Genomic DNA, 17,351 nt, shown 5'->3' on the forward strand with positions numbered 1-17,351 from the left:
CTATTGAAGACACAGTCAATACACAAAATTGCTATGGAATATGATAAGTGCAACTGAAGCTCCCATTCAAAAAGAAGAGCTGACGGGAAAGAAGTTTGATCCTTACTCGCAAAAGAACAATATCCTGATTGCCATAATCTTGAATGTTGAAATCCTGAACGATCAAAATCGCTAAAGTAAATAAAATCTTGAAAGGTCAAATTAAAAAAATTCTATAAAATACAAAGCAATCATATTATTTAAATTTTTAGTAAGAGTTTTATTTGTAAAACAAAAGCACAACAGAATGCTTCATAGGTCATGTGGCACAATGAAACAGGCAACATATATCATTTTTTTTGCAAACTCTCAGGCATGCTGTCAGGACACACCAGTTAAATGCAGATGAACCGCATTCACAAGTACCTACTTCAAAAGTGCAATGTGTACATGTGTATCACAAAAGTTAGTGATTATTTGTGCTGATCTTTATAACTGCTGTCATTTGAAACAGTGTAAGAGATAACAAAAGTCTTTGATGAACTTGACCTAAAACTGAGATGCGTCTCTGCCTGTGCCCTTGCTCCAAGAACCAAGATCTCAAAGAATTTTATCTTTCGAATGCAGATGTGCAAAAGAGTCACCTACTGAGGATGTCCCTGTTTTTTCTACTTATGTATAGAAGATCAACTTTGACAATGCACTTTTGTAGAGTTAAATTTTCAAACAATATGAATAAATTTATTTAGAAAGTTCTAAAAGTTTTTTTTTAACAACTTATAGCTCCAGTATTGAAAATGACTCAAAGATGAAACATATAACACAACAAACTAAAAATAATGCTGACAATGTAGATAGATCTGCAGAACAGAAGGGGAACAAGACATGAGGGGAGCGATGAGGTGAAGGGAGAAGGGATAAGGAGAACTAAGCTGTGTTGTGCGCATGTGCCAGTTTGATCGCCGTGTACTACACATGTGTACTAATAAAAAATGAACAAAAAAAAATTGTGGAGAAAACATGTAAAAGAAAGCTAGAAAAAGAATATCTCCACATGTGAAAGAGTGTGTTAGATGGGTGAATTGTGGACAAACGCATTGACCTGCTCTGTAAAAGCTGGCCGAGTCTCATGATCATTAAACTTTGCATCGTGGCAAATAAGTGCCTTTTTTCTTCCACTTTATGGCTCCTTTGGATAAGGCATTCACTTTCATTTTCTTTTCTTGTTTTCCTTACGGCCCTGGAGTTTGAACACAGCGCCTTGCGCATGCTGGGCACACGTGCTACCGCTGAGCTTTGTAGCCCATGTCCTGGCTCATTTCCCATACTGCCCTGCTTTTCTCTCTCCTAGCCCACTCTGGCTCACACACTAATCTCCTCTGAAAATACCCTTGTAGACAAACCCTAATGACTTCATAAGATTTTTAGGCGTAGTATTTAGCTCTAACATTATACAGCTATCCTGCGTATAATCAAAAGCAACCCCCAATCAGCTTTCTACTTTTCATATAAAACCTTGCTGTTAGCTAGTTTTTTCCCCCAGTGAGAGTTTTTATGTGCAGAATTTCAACATTTTGGCTGTCAACCTTTCAAATTTGTGATTTTCCAGATTGTAGAGTTTCGAGTTTTGGATTTTACAGATTTGGGTATTTCAGTATTTCAACATTCCCATATGAGATTAAACATTTCAAAATGGAATATGTTGTGATCGTTGTACTGATGGCTCCTAGGAATTCTAGACTCTAGAAAGACATCTACCCTTCCAGTTAGATGATCAACGCTCACTCTACCTCCTTGAAAGAGCTTCTTTGTGGCTTTTGACATCACTACCTGGATTTCATAGTCACGTTTGATTTTCTGTAAAAAAAAAAGAAGAAGGAGAAGAAGTAGGAGGAGCAGGAGCAAGAGCAGGAGCAGGAGCAGGAGCAGAAAAAAAATATCTATGTGTTGCTACTGAGTATCCTTATCATAGCCATGTTCCCATAGAATTTTGGGAACTTGGCATTTTAAACACTTTAACTGAAATTGGTAGAGCATGCTAGTCTAATTCTCTTAATATGTTGGGTACTTCCCATAATTCTGTACTTCAACTGGAATTAAGATTCTGTGGAGTGATATACTTACAATTCCTAAAAATTTTTACAGTTTATACAGAAAATCTATGAGGCATCATTTTAATTCACCTTAAGTCTTAAAAAAAAAAAGTATTGTGGTCACATCTTTGAGATCTCTACCCTAAACTTCTCAGAAGGTGAAATATAATTTTTGAAATTTTGCTTATTTTTTTCTTAATCAAAAGCAACAATTCATTAGCAGCATTTTCCATGTCCAACTCCTGAAGTGACACTACTTCATGCTTGTCTGTTCCCACACTGTAAGCCTGGATTATTTTTCCATTCTCTGGTGACATTTTTCTTCCTGTCTTTTAACTGTAACAGTGCCCCCCCCTTACAGTCTGGAAGCTGTGCCTGCTGCCTGATCCCAGAGTCAATGGCACAAGGCTTTTTTTTTTCCTACATAAGTTTCTATTTCCAGGTACTTGATTTCATTTCAATTATTGCTCTATTACAAATTCTCCAAAAACAGTGGCTTACAAAAACATTCTCTTGCATTTTATAATGTTGTCATCAGTGATGTGGGCAGGTGTTTTGGCTTCTATATGGCATTGACAAAATCTGTGGTACTCAGATGATTAAATGGGCAGAGGAACTGAGAAAATAATTTTCTACCTTCAAAATTACCTTGTACTTGGTACAGCCTCACTTCCAATAAGCAGCATGTGTCATTCTGAGATACTTTGACATTAGAAGATGAAGAAATGAAGACTAGAGTCAGAATGCAGGAAGCTGAGGTCAGATGGAGCCCTGTCTCCAGATAGGAGAAAAGAACTGCCAAGACCGCAGTGCATTTATTTTATTTATACACGGGGCAAGTTAATATGAGAGGGATGATGACACCCATCCGCCCATCAGCTTGTTCACATGGCTGACGTCAGGTGCTCCATGTGCTCAGGGCTTAGCCACCTATTCTCACATTTGCCTCAGCTGCTGCATTCCAGGATGGTCTTGCTCTTAGCCCACAGGATGGTTGACCCCCAGCTTCAGCTGCATCCCACACTCAAGCACAAGTTACAAGCTATTTTACAAAGAATGTATCAATAGACTAAGAAATAAGATAATGTCTATAATGTAAAAGTAGAATAAACTTACATAATTATTTCTAAAATTATAACAACAAGATTGTGCTAAACCTCCTCTATAATTTATACTCAACAAAATATTAATATCTCAGGAAGATTGTATACCTCACTGGAAGATAACACTCCCAGGTTGCCAGGTATTTGCACATAAGGTAAAAATACATCAAAATTTCACAGTTTTATCTATTATGATATCCTACATTAGAATACTTTTCAGTATGTATGCACAATCCCAAATACATATAAATGTAGAAGTACAAAATAAGTAATATTATCTACCTAAGAAGTAAATATCCATTGGCTTATTAATCAAGGTTTGGTAGATTATGTATACATTATTAAGATAACTAAGCATAAAGTAATTTTTCTTAGATGATCATATCATTTGGTAGAAAAGCAACAAACACATCATCTATTCTCAAGCCCTTCCCTAAGACAAGCTGCAGCACCTGCTTAACAGTTTCTGTCTGGAATTAATTTCTCTATACTTTTACAGTGTATGGCCCAGCTCTCTATAGCTTTTCGACCAATATCTAAAACAAGAACCAGATAGTGACACATTATTCAAATTGCTCAGGAGAAAACTTGATTCCAAAAGCTCTTGATGAGCCAGCCAAATAGCTCATTGGATTAAAGCACCTTCAAGCAGGCATAGGGACTGGGGGTTTGATCCCCAGGCCTGCTGTGCTGGCCTCAACCCTTTGGTGGGCTGAAATAGCAATTTAGACTGGGCATGGTGGCACATGCCTGTATTCCCAGCACTTGGGAGGCTGTAAAGAGGAGAAACACTCTGAGTCTGATCTAGTAGTAAGACCCTGAACACCCTGTAGACCCTTCCTTAAAACACAGAAGAAAATCAGCTTGGTCTTGGACAATATTTAATTCACTAGGAATATTCCAAAATGGATGTTTTTCTTTAATTTTGAACTGCTAACATTTGATAGCAAATGATTATACTATATTAGTTCTTATGAATAAAGATTGCCAAAGACAATAAATATTTTAAATTTCTCCAAAATTCAAATGATAATATATAAAGGAGTAATAACAAACTGTCATTTTGAGAAGAACTTTAAATTACTCTAAATAAAAAATAGAATAATTTTATTTGCATGATTAATTTTAATACTGAGGACAAATAAAGAAACAAATGCAGGAATAATCTGTTTTTCTTGTCTTTTTCTTTTCTATATATGCTAAGATACCTTTTCACAAAATACAAAGCAGATATATTTAAAAATCATTACAATTGTAAATGAGTCTGAACAGCACATAAAATAATAGATTAAGTATAAAATGTGTACTACTAAATATCCATTTTTTTAAAAACTGGAAACATTGAAAACATTTGATTTATGTTATTTCTTTCTTCTTCTAAACCTTGATGAAACAGGCTCAAAATAATTCCTTGTTCATTTATTAGTCTATCCTATAATATTAGTCCTGGATTACGTGTAAAATTAAATAAGACCTCATTGGTGAAAAATGAATAGATATTCTCTGACATGTGGCTATTGTGACATGTATTTGTATTTTAAGATGAACTTGTCAATTCTAAAGAATATTATCTTCAAACTTTTATGTATGCAAAATTTTAATGATTTTTTTTTCAAGTCCAAATTATATTTAAAGTATCTGGTTTTATGCTTGAGAATAATGTCATTCATGTAACAGTAGTTATTGTCTTCATCAATGATGATGATAGAAGATTATGATAGTTTTTAATATAAGTACATGTATCTGTATACATAGATACACAGTATAATAGAAAACATATACAGCATTCCACTCTGAAATAATTTATATATTTTACATACTTTACAGATATAATTCTATAAGTCTCCATAACATTCTTCAAATTTCTGTAAACAGAGTATCTCTATGTTCTTAAACACAAATTAAAAATATTGTAAATACTGTGCTAAGTGAAACAAACCAGACACAGAAGGTCACATACTGTGGAATTCCACTTCCTTTTAAAGAGGAAAAAAAAAGCCCTGCAGCTGGCTGACAGTGTTGGTTTAACTTCCAGCAGTGGCTAAAGAGAGCCAGAAATAGAACTATCTTTTATTTTCAAAGACTCCTCAAATACTAAAAGGTGGTATAGATAATAAAAGCAAGATATTTCTTGGCAGACTTTTGGAATAAAGTCAGCGATGTTATCCTAGAGCAGCAGGAGCCACTGCCAAGTATTCTTGAAGCAAACAAAAAATGGACTGATATGAAATATCCAGGGTTTGTAAATCTATGTATTCTGAAAACAGCTCAGTGGTTTTCCATGTGGGGGAAGGAATTCAGAATTTCCTTTGGGGCGAGAAAAATGATCTGGAATTAAACAATGGTGATGCCTACACAATGCTAGTGATGTCACTAATGTTAACTGTTATTTGGGTATACTCTTTTTTTAAAACTACGTAGTAGTTATTGCAGTCTGAATATCTTCGGCATTCAAAGAAACAATGTCTTGGAAGAGCTTCAAAAATATTTATTCTATGACATTTTCCATCCTTTTTAAGCTATGACGTTTCATTCAGCTTTCTTCAAGAGTTTTCTGCCTTTTAAGAAAGGCTCAATGCTGATTCAAAGAGAATTATTGTGTTGACTGACAACAGAATGTTCTGAGAGCTAAACTATTTTTCATTTTCCCAAAGACATTATCACTTTATGATCTCAGTCATATATTCAGTAGTACAGTAACAATTGTTCAGTGGAATTTTTTTAAAAAGCAAACCAAAGATTGCATAGCATTAAAAATACAAAGTACAACTTAACAATTTTATGCATAAATCATTCATTAAGTAGCAATAAAGTGAAACATTAATTAAATGAGCTCTATACTGCAGTGATTGGATTTGTAATGTAGATTTCAGATCATGGAAGGACATAGTAGGATACCTGCTCTTCCCATTTGGTGTAACATTCAATGAAAAGTGAAGAGAAAAATGATACAGGAAGTTGACCCATTTGTTCTCATACCTACAGGTGAATTGACATGTCTTACTGTGGTGAGTTATTCTACCTGGTTCTCTAAGCTAGTTTTCAGAAGGCTGATACTTAGCCATGCAACTGTGGCCCAGAAGGCCTTGAATAAGACCGTGGGCATCAGTGGCAGAAGAGGAAGGCTGTGATATGGGGTCTTGTTGATCACTGCTATGCAGCACTTTAGAAGAGAAAATACCTTGTTTGACAACCACAAAACAGTATAACTTGCTATTTTTCATAGATGACTGGAGAATATGGCTCTGGGCAAGTGTATATGTCCAAAACCAAGTATTCTAAACTGAGTGAGCTACATAAATTGAAATAAACCTCTAACTTCTGAAAGAAAAATGTTTACATGAGTCTTTATTAGCTCTCCAGAAGTTCTTAAGCTCAGGAGTGTCAGAATTGAACAGCACTTTGTACTTTTTACTATTTTCAATTTTCAATACTAAATTGTCACAGAAACTACTGAATGGGAAATGAAAGTAGTGATTCAACACATTTTGTGCTCTGAGCAGTACTTCTTTATTGTTTCCAGAATCAATACACAATTTAAAATTTTATTTTAAAATAGTTCTTTATTTTCAAAATAAGGACATGGATAATGAAGTTGGGGAGGAGTTAAAGTAACTGTTCCAATCCTCAGAAGAATGTAGAATTCTTTCCTGTTGATTTAGTAACTGAGCACTGAAAAGCTCTTTCCCAAGAGGTCATTGTTTCAGAACCGGAGCCCACAAATGGCTGCCCTCCATGTGCTAGGTTCCTGGAAGAGATGTACAGGCAATGGAGGGATTTTACAGAGAAGATGCTAAAAGCAATCATTCCACTATTGAGTGTTACTGTTCTGTGTTTAGTGATGGGCAACAACCTATGTTACACAGTGCTTAAAATTTGGAAAATCTTATACAACTAAACCAGTAAGACATGTGTTAGGGAATTTCATATTTGTCCTTCTATCTTGGATAAAAATGTTATTTTCTGATCATTTCAAGATTAACCAGGAGCACTGAGTAGGACTCTTTAGAATGGGTAGAAATCAGGGTTATTTTTCTGTCCAGCTGTGTATCATCATTTCTCCTTTAAATATTTTATGACTTACAATTACTTGCACAAGAAAAGAATATTGTTAGACATTTCTTTAAAAATTATGAGTGATAATACATTTATGTAAGTCAACTCTGAGGTGGTTTCCTACAACTACTGCAATAAGTAGTCACAAATTTAGTGCTATCTTTTGAGATAGATTTGGCCACAAGAACGGACAGAACTCTGCTCTCCTGCCACCTTAGAACACAGATGTGATACCTAATATGTAGAGAAAAATAACAGCATGTAACTTTACATCAAGTTACAGGATAGCAGTCTTGGCGCAGAACTGTAACCAAAGAATATACAGATCTCTAACATTGACTGGAAAGGAGTGTTTTTTTTTCCAGAGTCTTAATTTGACTCATGTATAACATAAGTTTCCTACCTCAACTAATACTGTGCAAGTATTCTTTGTGATTTCATGGTCCTACACTCTGATGATTTGTAATTTGGAATTGAAGAAATAAGAAAATAAATAAAAATTAGTTTTCAATTTACTTACATATTTTCATCCTTACTATTTTTCCAGAGAAATAAATTTGGCTTCAAATATTTGCTTTAATTTTCATTGTTTGTTTGCTACATTCAAAAATTTAGAGACAATTACATAAATAATGTTATACATAGTACTTGTGTTCATATTACATGTACATGTAGCTATCCATCTGTCATTAGAGACAGAGATATATGAATATATAGAGAAAATTTATTTGACAAACCCAAATCCAACAGAAGGGAAAAACTAATGAAAATAAAAAACAACATTATAAAGACATTATTTTATCAACCTTGCATATCTATATCTGCTAGTCTGAGCAACAAATTCCATGATAATTATATATAATATTACAACTATTATTAATAATCCATTCTTGCTCTGGAATTTTGTACCATTTGTACTATCTTATATTGCTTTGTTTCTGTCTTTGTTCTTGTTGTTGTTCCAGTTCTTTTTCCTCTTAAAAATAAAAAATAATAAAATAAAAGATAAATAAGACTGAAAATCATTTAGTCAAACTAATAAAACAGACCTAAATTAAAATTAGAGATGAAAGATGTGGTATTAAAAGAGATACTACTGAAATCCAGAGGATTATTAGAAACTATTATAAAAATTTATTTTTCTATAATTGGAAAATCAGGAGGAAATGAACACATTTCTAGACACATATAACCTGCCAAAATTCAACAAAGAGATATAAAAATATTAACAAATTAATAAAAAACAATGAAATAGAACCACTAATTGAAAAATCCCACAAAGAAAGCCCAATGACTGAATGGATCACTGCTGAATTTTGCCAGGCATTTAAAGAACTAGCACTACTACTTTTTAAACTACTGTAGGAAATAGAAATGGAATTAATAAATGGTTCCAAATTCATTCCACCAAGCTAGTATCATGCTGAAAGTAAAATCAGATAAAGATGCAAAAAATCCCACTATAGATTAACATCTTTATGTACATAGATAGAAAAATGATTAATAAGATCCTTGCAAATAGAATCTAACATATTCAAAAGATCAGCCACAATGGTCCGTGTTTCATCCCAGGGATGTAAGGATGATTCATATGCAAACCAATGAATTAATATGTTACATGATTATATTTAAGGATTTAAAATCACTTAATCATCTCAAACAGGTACACAAAATACACTGATAAAATTCAAATCCCTTCATGATAAAATCCCTGAGAAAAATAATATAGAAAGATCATACCTGAATACAAATAAGGCAATATATGATAAATCCACAATCAACATCTTGCTGAATGGAAGAAAACTGAAAGTATATTTTCTAAAATCAGAGGTGAGACAGGGCATTTTACTTTTATCATTTCTGTTCTTTATAGTACTTAAAGTTCTAGCCAGTGTATAAGCAAGAGAAAGAAATAAAAAGGGCACAAAAGGGGGAAAAAGTTATTTTCCCTATTTGTTGGAAATACTATTCTTAGAAAACTATAAAAATGATATCAGAAAATTTTTAGATATAATAAATTCAACAAAATGGAAGCATATAAAATAACTACACAAAAATCAATAGTTTTTCAGTACACCATTAAAGCAATCCATGAGGGAGGAAAAAAATCAGAAAAATAATTTCATTCACAAAACTTCTAAAATAATAAGTAAGAATAAGTCTAATCTAAAATGGGAAAGAACTCTAAATTAAACATAGGGAAGGAATAAAAATGAAGGAGACGTGAGAAGACAGAAACTCTCAGGTTCATGGATAGAATTATATTGTTAAAATAGACTATCATGGAGAGGGTTCTACAGATTCAATGAAATTTCCTTCAAAATTTAAATGATATTTGCACTTTCCTGAAAGTTGCAATGCTAAAACTTATATGGAATCCCAAAAGACCTTGAACAGCTAAAGCAATCTTGAGCAAAAAGAGTAGTGTTGGAAGCATCACAACATACATTTTCATATCACTCTACAAAGCTATAGTTGACAGCACAGTACTGGCACAATAATCAACATGTAAATCAATTTTAAAAAGCATACAGGGTGTGGAAATAAAGCCACACACCCACAGCCAACAGGCCCTTCACCAAAAGATCACAGACATGCCTTGAAAACAGTTTCTTTAACAACCTAAGAAAAATGGATAATCTGTATAATATTGAACCTAGATTCCTATGTACCAGCCTATATAAAAATAAGTTCGAATTGGATCAAATGCCTAGAAGGGCCAAAAACTTTTAAACAGGTAGAAGAAAACACAGGGCAAGCAAATAAGTCACAGGCACAGACAACACAGGGCAAGTTCCTGACCAAGACTCTAAGAGCAAGTTCCTGACCAAGACTCTAAGAGCACAGAAAACATTGAATCTTATAGATGGGACTTCAAGTCAAAAACCTTCGCACAACAAAGTCATAGTTAACAAAGTGCAAAGAAAGCCTACCGAATGAGAGAAAATGTTTCCTAGCTACTCCTTGAACGGAAGATTAATGTTGAGAGTACATAAAGAAATCAAAATACTTAGCACAAAATGTCTAATTTAACAAACAAACAAAAACAATTGGATAATTCTGAAACAGTACAAATGGCCAATAAGTACATAAAAAGTGTTCATCCTTACCATGAGGAAAATGAAGTTTGGGATTACATCAGAATTGCCTTTACCCATCAGAATGGCTCTCATCAAAAGGAGAGTTAAACATTGAAGAAGCAGGAAAAAGAATTTTTTCACACTGTTAGTGAGAACACAACTTAGTAGAGCCTTTAAGCAAGTCAGGATGGAGATGCCCCAGACAAATTAAGAATACAACTACTGTTTGATCCAGTGTTGCCATTCCTTGCTATATTCTCAAAGACCTAAAGACAATGTACTATAGAATTATTTGCATAATATGTTTATTGCATCATAGATTGACAAATACTATTATGAAAATGGTCCAAATGCCCATTAGCAGACAAATAAATAAAGAAAATGTATGCATACACTACAGAATATTCAGTTATGCAAAAGAGTAAAACTATATCATTTTCAGAGAAATGTGTGGAACTAAAGACCAAATGTAAAGCAAAATAAGCTGAACTCAGAAGTTAAATATAATACTTTTTTCATAAGAAAAATCTAGGGAAATGTTAATTTAAAAAATAGCGATGGCAGATTAAAGTATCTGCTTAGGCAGACTCAGGAACTCAGGTTTGATCCCCAGCCTGCTGTGCGGGCCCCACCCCTGGGGTGCACTGAGACTGAGATTGACAATGGAAGTGGTGGCAAGCGCCCGTAATGCCAATGTTTGGGAGGCTGAAAAACAGGAAGAATCACTACGAGTCTGTTCTGTGTAGTGAGACCCTGTAGACCCTGTACTAAAAACATTGAAAAACAAATAGCGATGATTGGACAACAATTGAAAAACTATTAGAGAAGAAGAGAGGATCTAGGGAAGGATGATCAATGAGTATTATATGCATATAAGAATATACCACAACATAACTCATTGTTCCCTATAACTGATACATACTGAGAAAAAAGTACCTGGTTGAAACAACTAACTACTCTCCTAAATGTTCTATAAAATATATAACCAGGAAATTACAATTGACAAATCATCAAGGATTAAGGAGATTATTATCATTTAATCCAACATCACCTTTTATTTTTCAAAAATGATTAATTTCATAGTTAGCTAGATTAAATATGGGAAAATGAGCCTTCTTTGTGAAACTATATATGGTCTTTTTTTTGGTACCACAATCACCTTGCAAGAGAATTTCATTCAATGTATTCTGGATGCTCCTGTGTAACTACTAAAAGAAACAACTTTAGAAAATAAATGTGAATATAAAAATATTTACTCTGCCTCAGAAAACAGTCTAACATCTTATTCTGACAAAACAAGAAGGTAAAATTTGGATAGAGCAGCAAAATATAAACACAAAGCTCTTGAGTCCTCTGAGATCTTTTGCTTGGATGGAGTAGGCCTCCAGAGCAGACAGCTCCCTGAACACTTACAAAAAATCCTTCCAACTGGAATGGCTCTTAGGTATCAGGCAAAGACTGTAGGGTAGGTGTAGCTTTCAAGAATATCAGTGGTTCTTGTTATAATTCAGAGAAATCCAAAGAACAGCATTACAGGTTCTCAACATTTTTATGACCTTATTTCTTGTAGTAGTTTTATATTCACAGCAAAAATAACGATACAAATACTTTCATATATTCCTTGACTGTACAATCTTCAAAATTCTCAATCTCTCTCTCTCTCTCTCTCTCTCTCTCTCTCTCTCTCTCTCTCTCTCTCTCCTCTCTCAGGATTACAGAGTGAATATCTTTCTTCGCCAGAAATGGAATGATCCTCGCCTTGCGTATAGTGAATACCCTGATGATTCTTTAGACCTTGACCCATCCATGTTGGACTCCATTTGGAAACCTGATTTGTTCTTTGCCAATGAAAAGGGTGCCAATTTTCATGAAGTTACTACAGACAACAAACTGCTAAGAATTTTCAAAAATGGGAATGTTCTTTACTCAATAAGGTAACTCACATTTAAAAATCTTAATTTCAGTGAAACAGTATTGTGAGGCTGTTTGTTGCTGTTTTATTTTGTTGGGTTTTTTTCTGATGTTTTGAAAATTTTTTAGTACCATGTAATTGTTTTACCTGAACTCTTTTAATAAACCATTTTCTAAATATGTCTGATCAATAGTAACAATCTTAATTCCAAGATCGAGGAAGTATATGAGTATTTCTTGGAAATAGTTTTTAAATAAGTGATCCTGGCATGAGTTAGGTTGGAAAAGGCCTTAAAGGAAAATTAAAAGGCAACTGAGTCATACACCAGGACACATTTTTTGTATATTTATGTATATTATTCTTTTTATGCATTTGTAGGTGGAGAAATGTTCAGGTTGACTTGTCTGAGTTTCATTTTACATAAATTATTTTCCAGGTATGAGCATTATTTGAGGTATTCTGGAGCGTCTGTCATCAGCCTTTGATATTTTACCATATGATCCAATTTTCGGCCTTTCTAACATGCTGAAAAGTGACATTTTGATAAATTTTAAAAAGGCAAAAGATTTATACGATCTGAAGAGAAACCAGAGTATTGATAAATTTTAAAGCAGAAAAGAATTTTTAAAAATTACTGTAGTATGTATCATAAACTAATTAGATAGTAAAAGTGGATCATAATATGTTTATCACAATTTCTGCAAAAGATTTTGTATAACTGCAGTTATTCATTACAAATTTTTCAGAAGATCATGCTGTTTTTAGAAAGGTATATAGTAATATAGCAAAAATTAATGTCAAAATATAAGTACTAATGATAAAATTTCTGACAATTGCACTTTAGAACTTACTCAGCTCTGGCAATTCACTGCCAAATAGAAGGCTGACTTGCCTGCACAGTTATAGGAATTATTTTAGGTATCCTGAAGCTTCTACATTATACTTGAGAGTTGAAGTAAAAAATTAAAACACTAATATAGAGGAAATGAAAGTAACAAATAATAAAATATTTTCATAAATAAATCAACAAGAATCAACAAGAATAGCTAATATTTAGTGTTGTATAATTGACATTTTGTTGACATTTACCAGTAGTAAGTGGAAAGATGATTTGTTAAGACACCTCAAAATGTATTTGTCCATCAAGTCATCAGTTCTATTTTTAGGAATAAAAATTTTATATGTATCCATATTAAATACATTTATAATGACATTCCTGCATCAATAAAATAACAATCACAAAAATCCAGTGTTTATGTTCTTTATTGGAACACGATTGATACTGATATTCACATACCTTACTCTGCATGAATTAGATCTAAATGTATTCATAAGTAACAGCCTATAAACAGCCTATTAAATACGTTGAACACCAGATATATCTGAGATCTGTGAGATATATGCTGGTTTATAAGAAATATGTAATGGTTTGTATTTAAACATTTCTATATATGTTAGCCTAACTGTACATAAAAATTCACGTGCAGTCATGCACTGCATAATGACATTTTCATCAATGATAGACCACATTTACAATAATGATCTCATAAAATAATCAAAGCAAATGTTTCTTGCCTAGTGACATGGTAGTTATGATAAGACCATAGAAAAAGACGCTACTCGTGTAGTTGTGGAAATGGTGTAAATAAAACCTACTGCACTAACAAGTATATAAAAGCATAGCACATAGAATTATGTGTAGCAGCTGTGTAGTAGATCACATTATCTAGGTGTATGTGAGTGCACTCTTGAGTGTGTGTGTGTGTGTGTGTGTGTGTGTGTGTGTGGTATAGATGTGTGTTGGATAGTGGGTGTTTGCTTATACGCATTTTTGGTGTTGAAATATGTCAATGTAAAACTACCACTAGGTAATGCAGTTTCTCTTGCATTTTAATACTTGCAGTATTGAATTAACCCTATTCCAGAACCTTAGAGTGTCTTCCAGACAACTTTTTAATTTAATAAACAAATTTCCATGTAAAAAAAAACTACCACTAATATTTTAATTTTTTCTCATTGTTATATATAATAGAATACAAAAGCTAAAGGACTTTTTATGTGGAGCTTCAAGTTAATATTTCTTCAAAGCTCAAAGCAGTTGACTCAGGCCTCCCTAAAGATTTGTCAAGTAAAATGAGTCTTTTAATTAAGGAAGTTGTACAATATCAAGATCGCCACTGTACTGAAGTGAATTGCTCCCATGCAATTGTTCTAATTGCATATGCATTATATTGATGATTACTAAAATGTATTTTGATGCTGAAAGGTTAAATTCATTTCACCATGATTAGTGAAATCTTGTTACTGAGTTCTTTGGAAATGTTCAAGTATTTTCTGCTTTGAAATAGGAATAAAATTCAATTTATGCCTTTTATAAGTGATGTCATCCATTATGAATAGCTCATTTTTCTTCTAATATTTTTTGGGAAGCTACAGAATAATTTAAAAATACATCTTTGTTTTTTAGTATAAATTCAGATAAAACAGATGGTCTCTCAACTCCTAAACTTTGCTATATCCTGGCTCACTTGATCAAAGAAAAAATTCATTTTTGTAAGTTGTTTTTGGAAATCTCACAGGGCTTTGAAATTTCCAAATGCATCAAATCTTCAGTTTTTTGTTAACAAAAAGTGTGTTTGAAAAAAGTCTTGTTCAGTCTACAAATGGAGCATCTGTGCTGTTTCATGTGAGCTCTGGCTTTCTTGCTTGTTTATAAAGAAAGAAGCAGAATGTCCTAGCAAGTGTGACCGGTTGAACTTAAGAGTTCAACTGTATTTCCTCTTTAATCCCATTAAAACAATGAAATGAACTGAATAAGGGATAAAAATGGTATTAATACAGGGGAAGACGAATATCATGGAAAAGAAATTGACAACAGACAGACAAGTTTAGGAAGCTTGGAAATGAATTTGTTTTTGAAAGCTGACCTAACACGTATATCAGAAACCCAAGCAAAAGTTGCCTAACCCCAGAGGTAAAAAAAAAAAAGAATAATAATAATGACTCCAAACTTTCAGATATTTCAGGCAGCTAAGACTTTTGAAAGTGAGAACTAGGGAAAATCTTTAAGGAGAAAGAAAATAATTGATTTAAATTTTATAAGAACAGTGAACCTTAGTTCCAGATCTCCTTGCCCAAGCCCTTCAAGTGAACAGCTGCCTTTCTGCCTTCTGACTGGGGCAGAAAACGTTAAAAGGTTCCTCCAAGAACTTCAGGAGCCAGGACTCTAGGCACAATTGGTGCCTGTCATGGGACATTAGAGGAAGAAAATGAAGATGACAGGAAGGCTCGACCCCGAATGGTAACAGAGCTCAATAACTTGAAAGTGAGGAAATTCAACACTTCTCTTGAGCAGCAGACAGAACACTATCTCTGGAGAAAGAATCTAACTTCCCCAAGAAGCAAGATGCTGACAACCGAGGAAGATTTATTATCATTTCATCCTGTAGTTAAGGCCATTATTCAATAAATATCCACGGCAAAGTGAGATCCAAACAGTGTTTAATGCCTCATTCTTATAAACTGACATTTGAAGAAACTCTATCATTCTTGTAAAGCAAAGTTCAGAACAACAATCAAAAAGAAAAAAAAATTGTAAAAGCAATAAAACATGACTCAAGAAAATATAGGACTCAGAGAAAAAAGCTATTAAAACACCTCTGTACTGTTGAGACAGTTGAATTGCATGCACAAAATACAGTACTTTTAGGAAAAACTAGATACTTTCATGGTACTGTACAGTAAGAACAAATAGTGATTTAAAAACTGCAGAATTTTAGCAAGATAAAGTGAATAAATCACCCAGAAAGTATAATGCAGCTCTTTAAATCAGCCTTCTCTTCGTTCATGTGCACAATATGGTCTCATCATAGAAATTTGCACCTGAATAAACCACCTGAAGAAATGCCTCAGGAAAGAAGGGAGGGAAGGCAAGGGGAAAAGGAATGAAAAATAGATGGGCTTTGTACAAGTATCAACTTTCCAGGACAAATGTAATTGTTATGCACTCCAAACTCATTGGAAAATGGCTCAGGTAGAACTACTATATGGGCTTTGCAGGATACCTAGCAAGAGACCGAGAAGGACATGAAGCTCATATGAGCCTGTATCTCTCATCCCAGAGCAGGCTCTGCTAGCTACCGCTGTGACCTGGGAAGCCTACTTCTGAAAGGCTGATTTTTCCAATATGTATAATTGACAGCTCTAATTGCCTTACACCTGATACAGTGAATGCATAACACTTGACACTGTGCCCGGCATGCAGAACACCCTATGCTAATATTTCTGTTTTTCCAAAAAAGAAAACAAAACCATATACATTCTAGTGGTTTCCATAAATCAGCACTACATGGACTCTTCCAAGTCTCTACTTGCACCTCATATTTCAGAAGCCTCACTTCTAAAATGGAGATGAAAATAAAATCATCATACATCTCAGAAGTACATTATAGGCAGCTGCATATTATACATTCCTTACTCAACTGATGTTACTAATACAACTTCTAACACAGAAGCTTTATTGCTTTAACTGTGTTAAAGATACTGTGTATAGTGACTTGTCAAAGATTGTGGTATAATTCTAATTTTATTTAATATAAATATAATCTTTTTGAAATTTGAATTTACAAAACTTAAAGTTTATTTGTGCAATGTACTTCAATTTTTGAACATTGATGGACATTAATATTTAACACAGAAAATCAAATCATTTCACAAGACAATTTTCAAAAATTCTGTTCAGTGGCTGGCCAAATAGCTTAGCAGATTAAAGCACTTGTTTAGGCAGAACAGAGACTGGGAGTTTGATCCCCAGGCCTGCCATGCCAGCCCCACCCCCAGGGTGCCCCGGATGACAACTGAGACTGGACGTGGAGTCTGAGCCTCTAATCCCAGCACTTGGGAGGCTGTAAACAGAAGAATCAATATGAGTCCAGTCTATACGGTGAGACCCTGAACACCCTGTACAACCTTATCTAAATAAAAAAAATATTCTGTTCAGTTAATGGAACTCTATTTGCATTGTTATAAATAGTTGTTATAAGGCAAATGTGGCAGGTAAGTCATGGTAGGCTTTAAGAAGGGCCATAACTCACTCATTTTAGCTTCCTAAGGAAATTCAGGATTGCTT

General features: G+C 33.7%; 1 protein-coding gene across 2 annotated transcripts in view; it reads left to right on the plus strand.

Annotated features, from left to right (window-relative positions):
• Glra3 (glycine receptor alpha 3) overlaps window positions 1-17,351 on the plus strand; it is a 203,652-nt gene that overhangs the window by 123,362 nt on the left and 62,939 nt on the right. For both annotated transcript variants that reach the window (XM_004640224.3, XM_004640223.1), the window contains exon 4: window positions 12,022-12,245. In XM_004640224.3, coding sequence (XP_004640281.1) covers window positions 12,022-12,245 — 224 coding nt within the window. The remainder of the gene's footprint in view (window positions 1-12,021; window positions 12,246-17,351) is intronic.

Source organism: Octodon degus, unplaced genomic scaffold, assembly GCF_000260255.1.
Source record: "Octodon degus isolate 3935 unplaced genomic scaffold, OctDeg1.0 scaffold00121, whole genome shotgun sequence".
NCBI classification, from domain to species: Eukaryota; Metazoa; Chordata; class Mammalia; order Rodentia; family Octodontidae; genus Octodon; species Octodon degus.